The sequence below is a fragment of the Diprion similis genome, chromosome 7 (genome assembly GCF_021155765.1).
Source record: "Diprion similis isolate iyDipSimi1 chromosome 7, iyDipSimi1.1, whole genome shotgun sequence".
Taxonomy (NCBI): domain Eukaryota; kingdom Metazoa; phylum Arthropoda; class Insecta; order Hymenoptera; family Diprionidae; genus Diprion; species Diprion similis.
The window spans coordinates 4,013,541-4,024,415 of record NC_060111.1 but is presented as its reverse complement, the minus strand read 5'-3'; the positions used below and the strand labels follow the sequence as shown (position 1 = coordinate 4,024,415).

Sequence of the window (10,875 nt, the reverse complement as noted above, 5' to 3'; positions counted from 1 at the left end):
TAACCTGTTTTGATTTTACTTATATTATGATTAACAATTTTACGTCGAATTATATACAAGGTATAATAATATTGCAAAGAAATTTTTCAACAATATCCGTAAAATCAAATTATTCATTAATTTGACGTAGAAATTAATAAATACCGAGATGTACCGTGAAATGCGAGAATTTGTATGGATTATGCTGCGAGAAAAACAAAAACAAAAAAAAACAAAAAAGAAAACGAAAAAAAAAACCAAAAAATTTGATGTTTAAATTATACATTCGGTGTGGAGTAATATTTACTGAATGAAAAAGAAGCTTAAAAAAAAAACAAACAAACCAACAAACTTTTCTCTACGTTTCCCTTTTTTAAATGTTGGAAAACGCAGTCGCAGAAATTTTTTTTTTTTTCTTTCTATTTCTTTGAGAACGGTACAGGATATATATAAATTATTGCATTGTTGAAAACCCCATTCACGTGGTGTCAAAGACTTACGTAATTATATTATATACATACATACTATATTTATAGTGTATTTCAAAGCCTGAGTATTTGTAATAATCAGACTTAAACATTTTTGAGCTTAAGAATATCCCCGTTTAACGTCCTCGACCTGATATATTTAATGTTCACAGAGTTGATTTTAACGAACGAAATTATTGCGCGTCTAGTGATAAAGAGGAAAGACGTGCTAATCGTAAATCTTAATCCTAGATCACCGTTCAAAGCACATTTTTTTATCAACACAACCTGTGCCTGGATTTTTTTTTTTTAGAATATATAGGATTTAATTGTTGAAACAAATTCCGGTGATATTTTGCGTAAATTCTTTTCGCCAAAATATCTCTTCGTTTATAGCTAAAATTTATTTACTTCTTCCGTACGTGGCAGAAATTTAAAAACAAAGAATGACGATCCTTTTCATAATTGTGCAATTATTTAATTAACCAATCGTAGTTCAAATTAATGCTACTACCGAAAAAAAAAAAAAAAAAAAAAAAAAAAAAAAAAAAAAAAACTAAGCCGCAAAATATCAGCAATCGGGAGAAATTTGAAGAAATTAAAAAAAGGGCACTGAATCTCCTCGATCGCTGGACTCGAAATGCATGATAAAATAAGTAAATCGTTTTATAGTACGAGGTCGAATTATACAACAGCATTTATATGTATAATGATATGTATTGCGTATCCACAGAGTAATTATTAACCGATTATTCATAATAATATATCGTTCGAGTAACTTGTGCTGCCTTTTTCGAGAAAAAGATTTAAAAAAAAAAAAATTATATTAATAAAACAACAAATGGGGGGAAAAGATTATTGCAACAAATTCGAGCAACAACCGAATCACTTTGATATATAATTCGTGCTGCGTATCGAGACTGTTGGATATATAATAACTATATACATAACATATATATATATATATATATATATATATATATATATATATATATATATGTGTATTATGTATATCGTATATCGCAATGGCCGTAAGCAATGTTCGTAATCATATCATTTCAGCTACATAAATACACATACATATGTATAAAAAATTACATATGTGTGTGTGTATATATATATATACAGTATATATACCTTGTGACGTTTATCAAATAATTATTATACCTATACATGAGCTGTTATCGTTTTAACCCCTATTTTAAATGTTTATTGTATGATAAATTGTAATATAGTCGTTGGGCAAATAAAGCTCGTTTTATATTAAACCATTGCTGTATATGTAATATTCGCGTTATAAACGACGATGAACGATTCGCGAAATGAAAGTAGATTGGAAAAAAAACACACAAGAAAAAACAACAACAATACGTGTATCCCTAATTATTTCTACGAAACAATTAGTCGAATTCCGCACTGTTTGCCCCCTTTAAAAATAATCTGGTTACCTGGTTACTTAATTATTCACGAGTACTTATTATAACTCGTCTCAAGTAATTAGCCTGATTACTGCGTTGTCATGGTGTAAAAATTGTCGTATCCTGATAAAAAAAAAAAAAAATAAATAAAAAAAAAAAGCAAAAGAAAGTCAAAGCTATCGCGGTTAAAATACCATTTTCAATTGTAAAAGTAACAAACAAATCTGGAGAAACCGAATTCCAAACTATCAAGTATCCTTCAAAAATGAAACAATTTTCGAGGCTTTATTCTGAAGGAGTAATAGGTCGCATGGAAAAAAAATTTAATCCCCATAATGTGGGGGATAAAAGATTCATGTTACATGTGCCTAACCGTTGGACTGCAGATCAGCGGCAAGGATAAGCTTTCGTGCGAACAAGAATTGCGCATAACTGCGAACGAACTCGTGCAGCTGGCTAAATGTTCGCCAAAGTTTCAGTGAAATGCTAAGCTCTGACGGCTCCGAACACACTACCCTTAAAAATGACGGAAGACATAGACGTCGTCTTCAAGGAACCAAAGACGTTCAAACAGATGCTGAAGCCGCTCAATTGGTTCTGCTGGCTGATGGGAGCTGGAGCCGGTAGAATCGGAGGCTGGAAGAAGTGCTCGATCCTGATAAGGCTCTTCCACTTCACGGTGTGCTCGGTGGTAATAGCCTACGGGATAATCGACTTCTTCACCATCGGGAACATCCTGCCGAGCGAGATGTTCAAGATAATGTACTACATGAACAAGGCTGTCACCTACGTCACGTCCTATTATTACGTATTTCTCGGCGTGATCCATAAGAAAAGTTGGGAGAAATTCATCGAGAGGATCGATCACCTTGACAGGAAGATACGGAGGGAAACGTCCTTCGACGATCGCTCCACCAAAGTCAAGCAGAGCTTTGCCCTAGGCCTCACCATACTTATGGGTCCCATTTCAGCCGTCTCTCATATCTTGTACTACAAGCTGACCGATCCCACGCAGATATTCACCTCGGATCTACTCGTCTATTACACGATAGCTCAGTCACTCATCTCAAACTTTTGGTTCGACGTCGTTGTCTCCACGGTTCACCAGAGGTTTAAAATTGTCAATAAACTCATTAAGCAGATCGGAGACTCGTACGCCGCGCCCTGGATCGTCCTCAAGATCCAACGACTCAGGGAGCTGCATCATGGTTCGTTCTTTTTTGACCTTTTGAATGTTTCTTATTTTTTTTGTTTTTCAATATTTTGAACGAGATGTTTATAGTATAGTCAAAATAGATGTGAGTTAAAAGTATTCGGAATATGGCTGAACCTCGTTATATATTTCTCATCTATAGATTGCAGTTTTTGAGGGAAACTAAAAAAAACGGCAAATTTGCGTGTTCTCTCGAAACGCTGACTATGAAGATCAAAAACTACTTGATAAAATTCCGATACACAAAAATGCAGCCGTCTTCCGAATATTTTTAATTCAGACTTATTTTGACTGGACTATTAATCTGGAAATGATTTTCTTTTTTTTTTTTAGGGTAGTCGGTCGATTTTTTAACAGATAACCATACTAAGTTGATATATTGATCAAATTAATGAATTCGAAATTTGCTAAGTTTTTTTTTTCCGAAACACAGAGAACAGAAAATACCGAAACCATAAACTAAAACGTGGATATCAATGCTTCACTTTAAATCATCCGGAGATGCTGAAAAATCTAGTAGATAGTTGTTCGATTTTAGTCTACGGTTGTTCATTATCTGCAGAATATTGTTTACTACGGTCCTACTGAGACACTTTTTCTTATCATGTTGGCACAGTTCAGTATTCAATTTTACAAAATCACCCTGATGTCGATATTTATCAGCAAATTGCAATAATGAATTGCCTACTGAAAGGCACTCAATTCTGTTTTGGTGTATAATTTGTGAAATATATCTTTCTGAATGAAATTTGTCGTCATAAACGTATAAATCTGCTAGATTTTCCATCGTTCGCCAAGAAATTTGAAAGTGAAATATCAATATCTTTTATTCATACGCATAATTTCAATATTAAAAATTTTTTTTTGTAGCCCCCACTTTATCACCCTGTAACTTTTTGTATTTTTGATTTTTATTTTTTGACGAATATTTTTCCTATTCTTGGAACATCAATAAAGGTCTCGTGAAAAATGGATGATAAAAATGTTTTTCTTTATTTCTTTTTTATCTCACTTAGAAAAATGCCTAAAATCCCTTAAATGCTCCTGAGTATTACCAGAAAACAATAATCTTGAAATTGACAATTATGCAAACCGTTAATTCCTCAGAAATCTGTGGACTGGTCAGCATAGTGAACAAAGTTCACGGTACGCACTTGCTTTTGAGCTCTGCAAACTCGTTCATGATGGTCTTGGCTACGCTGTTCAGAATCTACATAGGGGTTGTGGAATTGAATTTTGGATTTATAATGATAAACAACGTGATTTGGATCGTTTATGCGACTCAGTTTGCTCTGAATTGTTTCGTGTGCACTTTCACCTGCCGCGAGGCAACATCGACGGGAATCCTGATCCATGAGGTCGGGCTTAAGAACAATCAGCTAACGAACAAACGTCTGTACAATAACACCGGGGTGCATAATAACAGACGGTCACTGAGCTACCAACCGGAAGCAAAAACCTACGAAGGATCCTGCGTGCAGAACGAAATCGCTCATTTTTCCTCACAGCTGCAACAAAATCGCGTGTCTTTCAGTGCCTGCCATTTTTTTGAACTCAACAACGCGCTTCTGCAAGGCGTAAGTCTGGATCCTAAAATTTTCTCTACACTCTTGTAAAATGATTTAGGATAACGTAAATGACTATTTGTCGTAAATATACAATGGAAATATTTGATCCGAGTAAAATTTATTGGAAAAACACAAAAAAGTAATTTGAATTTGTTACATCTTCGAAATATTAACTGTGAGTGTTTATAGTCTTTTTTTTGCTTTGCAGTTCGTTGGGGTCATCACGACGTACCTGATTATCTTGATTCAGTTTTACCAACCGGACCGAAAGTCGACAAACTTGGGCCTCACCGCCAGCATGTCTAATACAACTGAACCATTTGACATCTATAACTCAACGGCTGCGGATAGTTAGATAAAAACGAATGAAATAGAATAAAAAGTTGTATTTTTTGCAAAAATTTAAACCTGAGAGGATTTATGAGAAACTGACGAATTGCGTTTGGAAAGTAAAAGGAAACACGACTAGTTTTATTTTTACTTTGTAAGCTGTAATGTCAAAACCTTTGGTATTTCAAGCTTGGGTTCTCTCGCAATCGATTCTCCGTTTCAAACCATGTCATTTAATTAAACTTCAAAATGTATTTCATGTGGTTTTTGGTATCGCATGTGTTTGGAAATATTTTCAAGTCACGAATTCTGTCCTTGATGATGATTTTAAAAATCGATTATTGACCTGTGCGAACGGAATAGTCTATCATTAGGCGCAACCTGACCAGTCATCAAAAATTAAAACAGTACAATTTATGTAGGAATGTTTGTAGTGAAACGGATGCTCTGAAGATCTTGATAATGAAAAATAAAACATAGTTTAATACACAATTGGTAGAGAGTGCTAAAAAAAAGATATAAAATATTCTGGTTTAGTGATGGATATTTGAATCTTACGCCTATACTCTATGCAACCCGTTCGTTAGGTCAACCTATCCGGTTGTGATAATATGAAGCATTTTTCCCGCAGGCAACCAGAAGCGCTAATTACGAATATTTCGCTGAGACGAAAAGGTGCTGACAAGCAGCTGATTAATACAAATATTTGCGCGTTGATAAGATTTTACAAAATAAAATAAAAATTTACAGTAATAATAATATAAATACTATTTGCAGTTTCAATTTATTTTTTACATTTCTTCAAAACTATCGATATAAATATTATGTTCGTTGTTTATTATACATCGTATATTTATACATAGGTCACTTATAGTAATGTGTCTCGACTTTTGTACAATGATTTTCACCGGACGGTGAACAGTGGTATATAAATTATGATGAATGAAAACGAGTAGTTGAAATTGTCAAGTGATATTTAATTTCACTTCGTCTTTTGTCGATCGGTCTTTGAGCGCTAATATATCTAGGCCTGCCAGAAATTTTTCTTCAAGTGCTTCCAAAGTAGGACTGATACACCATGCCCATAGATGTACTTGCGAACCACGTGAAGCAACACCACCAGGTCCCAAATCCAAGTAATCCTCTGAATACGTCAGTTGTGAAAACCTGGAAATGAAGAGGTAAGAATTTTCAAACGTTCCCAATCGCCTCTTGCTCACGACTCACCTGTTTTAGTGAATCGAGAGCGAGATGAAACTCCTGTGCTGTTTGAACGACAGTCTTTTCGTCATTATCGTCGAAAATTGGGGACACAATTTTCGGCGCTTGATCAGCGGGACACTCTTCGATCGGTACGTCTCTGAGAAGTCCTTCCCATGTAAATCCGCCTGGAAAAAGTTTGAGTTTCAATCGGCAAGGTGTGTCGCTAAGTATTTGTACCTCGAGAATAGTTGTAATTGTAAAACTGGTGCTTACCAAGAGTTTTATACATGAGAGCAAAAAATAGGCACATGATGATCGGAGCGACATACTGCAGAGCTACGACACACATGTAGTAAAATACTGCAGCGATCTAAAATAATAGCGATACATTTAATCGCCAGTGTGAAGTCACGAGTCATAAGATTGGCGAAATATTGTAACGTACTTTCTTCTGAAGATCGGTGTTCGTTATTCGGCCGGCTTCTTTCTTCTGGTCCTCCAGTCTCTGGCTTGCGAGATTCAAATACGATTGCAGATACATCGGCATCAAACATAATCTCAAAATTACCGCAATCACCACAGCCACCAGTCTCATGCTCTCAAATGCTTGGACGCTCATTCTACGAACAGAGAAAGCGATTGACCAAGGTTATTGGAACGAAAATTTACGAACTTCCGGAACGATGATGAATACTCACAATGGGCCATTCATACCAGCGAATATTCGAACGGTCAAGTAATCTCTGCTCACAGGTTTGATCCACAGTATTACCAAAATGAAGGGAGAAGCGAAACTGATGTTTAAAAGCAGCTGCAGTAATCTTCTCTCTTTGCAATACCTGCAACGATAAAAGTACACTCGTGTATGTTGCGTGAAAATTTATCAAAAGCAACTCAAGAGTTTCTTCTAGAAGGGACTGGCGTACTTAAGTGAGTCCCAGTGCATTCTGGACATTCTTAGCCCTGGGAAAGTGAACAACGATCCGAGGAGTCCGCACCAAAGGGCTAAGAAGAATTTTAGAACGATCTTGGAGGCTGGACCTCTGAAAATAAATTCAATATCTGATATGAGCGTTAGTTTGGCAATGCTTAACCGATATCAGAGGTGAAAGTAGTTATTGACTCACGTCGACGAGAGACCTTGGTTATCCAAGAAAGCGGACGCACTTTGATTGAAGCTAACATAGGCTTTTTCCAGGTCAATTTCAAGAGTATTTTCATCGATGATCAGAACCATCATGGCAATAAGTAGGTAGGCGAATCCTGTAACTATACAAGTGGACCTCTCTCCGACGCTTTCTTCACCTTTAAAATACTGCACCCAAAGGGAGAGCAGAGTTTTACTGATTGTGGTGAATAGGAAATTTGTCAGAAGTCATGCTTTGTTACATTCCTGTAAATATAACTCATTATTTTTCCGTGCCACTGAATAAAAGGATACAGTGAAAATCCGATGACCAAAGTGCACCACAACATGCTAAGATTGAACTCCTCTTTCATTGGATAGTAGTAGGTATAAACCTGATAACAGAAATTGAATGCATCTATCAATTAAGTGATTATAATTATAAATTCTCAAAGCGTCGCATTTCAGAGCATAAATTTACCTCGGTCAGAATATAAACCAAACTCGCATACAGCGAAAAGTCTAGTAGCCACTGAAATTCGGTATAAAATTTCAGGTGTATAACATCTAGAGATGAAACCTTGGCACTTTCAAGACTGATTTCCAAGTTCCTAGGAACGTGAAACACGTCAGGCGTCTTTCCATTCTCAGCATGTTTACCCTTTTTTGGTTTTTCCTTCGGCACCCCGGCAAGCATCCTGAGCTCCTGATCGGTAGGATAGAGGTATCGTATCAGACTGAAATATTTCAGTCAAGTATGGTTCAACGATTGAATTTAATAACGATCAGTGAATGAATTGGCAAAAAAATCAATGCATACCCAGTGGAACAGAGGATCCATCGAGCAAACGAGTAATGAGGTCCAAGTTTTTGTATCACGCTGACCATAACGAGGGTGATGACCAGTTGGACGCCAAGAAGAGCCTAATAAAAAAGGAAGAAATTTATGAAAAAGATAAACATCAAAATGGTACGTGCAGCCTGATCTTGCCTAACCTAGATAAATTTTTTCCTAAACTACTTGCCATGTCGGAGGAGAGGGAGACAGAGATACGGATGACTTGTAATTCGTTTCTAACAAGAATACATCGAGGTTGCTCGAGTCAACGAGGCCAATTAACGCTTATTAAAAATAATTAACGCCTGAGACGTTCGGCCGCGCTGCAGAACGCTGAACCCGGCTGTCCGGTCCGCAGCTCCAGGTTATTCTGCACGCGACAGAGTGTTGATACCCTCGGCGACCGCCGTGCGCGCCTCTCAGTCTCGCCTCGTCTCTGAATCGAGCTTCAAAATACTCCGGGTCCTGCCCCTCGAATTAAAAATAGCCACGCATCGCTCAACTTTACACAATTTGCCTCCCTTTCAGATGTTTTTAGACGACTGCGGCCGAGCCAAAAGGTATTTTTGTACGAAGACGTTCGAAGAAACAAAAATTTGCATCTGGTCAAAGGGCGCTCCAGCATTTCTACAATAGGTTATGAAAGACATGCAGTGAGTGTAGACATCATAAAATATGGAAAATACATGAGATTTTTTAAATTATTGAAGCTGCTTTCATTTGTTTTTGGTCTCGATCGCCGATTGTTTCGGAAACAGAACACACCCTGACGGGAGCCAGCGGTACTAGGTGGGGACTTTAGAACGTTTCTTCGGGTTATTCTATCAGTCGGTGATCAAAAGTATGTAGTACAACAAGGTGCGACGGGAAATGAACACTGAATTCAAATGTAAGCAGAGTTCAGTCGAAATAAACGACAACTGTCAGTTGTTATAAATCAGGGATGCGTTGCGATGTTAGCTGCCAGTGCTGTCAACAATATTTTATCTCTTTCATCGGGTCTGCTTCTGTCCTAGGGAGTTTTTAGCATGACCACATAATTTCGGAACGCACCCCAGACTGATCGTGTTTTTTGCGCCCTACTATTGTGACTGGTCAAAAGATTGCCTTAAATCATATACTACTGGAAGAGGCTACCCGTCCCATCGACATCGAAAAAAATGTAGCCGAAATGACGAGAAAGACTGCGAGAAAGAGAGAGGGAGAAATATTACGGTATCTCCGTCTCTCTCACTCCGCATTTGATTGGCTGAGAGGTAGCGTATCGGCCAATCAGATGTAGAGTGAAAGAGACAAATTATAACCAGCACATATCTCTTTCTTTCGCTATTTCGCCGAAAATTACAGAACAGTTTTTCCTTAGCTTGAATATTCGCAATAACGTTACTAACTTCAACATGACGAAAGTTCTCGGAGGTGCTCCGAGTGTATGCAAACGTATCATTCTATTCGGTCGCCGGTCGAAGACGCGGCTTGTTGACGTTTCAGCCGTATGACGTCACGGCAATACCTCGTCGGCCATTTTGATTAAAGATGGCGTTGACGCCTGCGCGGAGAGCGTTGAACGCGAGACAAAGGTTGCCGTCAGTATCAGAATCGACGGGTAGCGATGTGTTGAGGATACGTAGGTGGGTTCGTTGGTTGGGTCGGTCGGTCGGTCAGCTGTAAACCGTGTACTAATTAAAGCTGGTGATCATGGCTTAGGCGTGCGGTGTTCGGTGGAAAATAATTCCGTGGTGAAAACGGTGGTGGTTGTTATAAGTTTTCAGTGAACAAACGGGAATATCTCAAGTTCGTCACGACAGCGACAGCCACAACAACAACACGACGAGTGAGTGCTGTGTTCAAAAGGGAGCAGAAGAAGAAGAAGAAGAAGAAAAAGGCGGAGGGTTCGTGTGTTAATAATAATAATAAAAAAATAAATAAATAAAAAAATAAACGAGTGATAGTGGTGGACGATAACGCGAATTCGTTCTCTGTGATAATAATAAGACGAGCGATGGTTACGATGTTCAGTGAGTGCGGATACGTCATCTTCCTGCTGCTACTCGTCCCCTACATCGAAAGCGGTGAGTATACCAACCTTTTTCCTTTTACCCGCCGCTCCGAACCTCCGCTCTGAGTGAGTCTAGTTCTAGTACTTCTAGTCCTGACTGACCGTGTGAATCACCGCTTCTAGCGGTCAAACTTTTACGCCCAGGCAAAAGGCTGCTGCGAGTTGTCAGCCAGCGCCGCGTCCGACGATTTGATTCGATCGTGACAGCCATCCGTCATCCGCCTCGCCGTTTCCCATTTCCCATATAATTTTCCATGAGAATGAGAGAGAAAAATTTGCCCCCGTAATCTAAGAAGCGCCGCGTCTCCTCCCTCTTTTGTTTACCTCTTCTCTTCTTCTGCTTTTCTAGTTCTTTTAGGTTTAGCTTATGTTTCTCTCGTTGAATATTCTAGTTCACTCTCGATTCGTCTGTATACCTAGTCATCGTCGCGGCATTGATACGGACCTTGATTAAAGTGATGAAAATACCTACTCGGAATTATTTAGGAAGATTGTTTATGATTCGTCAACGATGATGTTAATAGTAATATATATGTATATATATATATATATATATATATATATATATATTAATTTATATCTTAAGAATAACACCGGATGTGTTAAATTTTAAGAATGTAATCTTATTATTTTTTATAGTCTCTCATCAAATCGGAAAAAATAATTCCGATTTTCAC

At 37.7% G+C, this 10,875-nt stretch overlaps 3 protein-coding genes across 5 annotated transcripts in view; 2 read left to right on the top strand and 1 right to left on the bottom strand.

Annotated features, from left to right (window-relative positions):
- Window positions 1–2,351: 2,351 nt before the first annotated feature.
- LOC124408063 (putative gustatory receptor 28b) lies at window positions 2,352–5,001 on the top strand. Its single transcript, XM_046884727.1, has 3 exons — window positions 2,352–3,072; window positions 4,185–4,654; window positions 4,854–5,001. The coding sequence occupies exons 1-3, from the start codon at window positions 2,388–2,390 to the stop codon at window positions 4,998–5,000; spliced, it is 1,302 nt and encodes a 433-aa protein (XP_046740683.1). The 5' UTR covers window positions 2,352–2,387; the 3' UTR covers window position 5,001.
- Window positions 5,002–5,789: 788 nt separating this feature from the next.
- LOC124408060 (transmembrane protein 161B) lies at window positions 5,790–8,685 on the bottom strand. 2 transcript variants are annotated; one of them, XM_046884724.1, is made up of 11 exons: window positions 8,301–8,685; window positions 8,125–8,228; window positions 7,786–8,041; window positions 7,620–7,699; window positions 7,306–7,521; window positions 7,105–7,221; window positions 6,877–7,017; window positions 6,624–6,798; window positions 6,452–6,548; window positions 6,203–6,363; window positions 5,790–6,142 (listed from the first exon to the last, which is right to left on the bottom strand). In XM_046884724.1, exons 2-11 carry the CDS (start codon window positions 8,190–8,192, stop codon window positions 6,023–6,025), a joined length of 1,431 nt encoding a protein of 476 aa, XP_046740680.1. In that variant the 5' UTR covers window positions 8,193–8,228; window positions 8,301–8,685; the 3' UTR covers window positions 5,790–6,022. The 2 variants fall into 2 exon arrangements, with proteins under 2 accessions (XP_046740680.1, XP_046740679.1); XM_046884723.1 differs by having other exon boundaries at window positions 8,330–8,685.
- Window positions 8,686–10,042: 1,357 nt separating this feature from the next.
- LOC124408055 (disintegrin and metalloproteinase domain-containing protein 10) overlaps window positions 10,043–10,875 on the top strand; it is a 96,928-nt gene continuing 96,095 nt past the window's right edge. The window contains exon 1 of one of the 2 annotated variants that reach the window (XM_046884715.1): window positions 10,043–10,211. In XM_046884715.1, coding sequence (XP_046740671.1) covers window positions 10,142–10,211 — 70 coding nt within the window. In that variant the 5' untranslated portion in view covers window positions 10,043–10,141. The remainder of the gene's footprint in view (window positions 10,212–10,875) is intronic. The other variant, XM_046884716.1, reaches the window with a different exon arrangement.

Coding starts and splice junctions, on each gene's coding strand:
- LOC124408063 (XM_046884727.1), top strand. CDS start 2,388: ATGACGGAAGACATAGACGTCGTCTTCAAGGAACCAAAGACGTTCAAA. Junction 3,073..4,184: donor ACTCAGGGAGCTGCATCATG/GTTCGTTCTTTT, acceptor TTAATTCCTCAG/AAATCTGTGGACTGGTCAGC. Junction 4,655..4,853: donor ACAACGCGCTTCTGCAAGGC/GTAAGTCTGGAT, acceptor TTTGCTTTGCAG/TTCGTTGGGGTCATCACGAC.
- LOC124408060 (XM_046884723.1), bottom strand. Junction 7,018..7,104: donor ATGCACTGGGACTCACTTAA/GTACGCCAGTCC, acceptor TTATCGTTGCAG/GTATTGCAAAGAGAGAAGAT. Junction 6,799..6,876: donor GCTGGTATGAATGGCCCATT/GTGAGTATTCAT, acceptor CTCTGTTCGTAG/AATGAGCGTCCAAGCATTTG.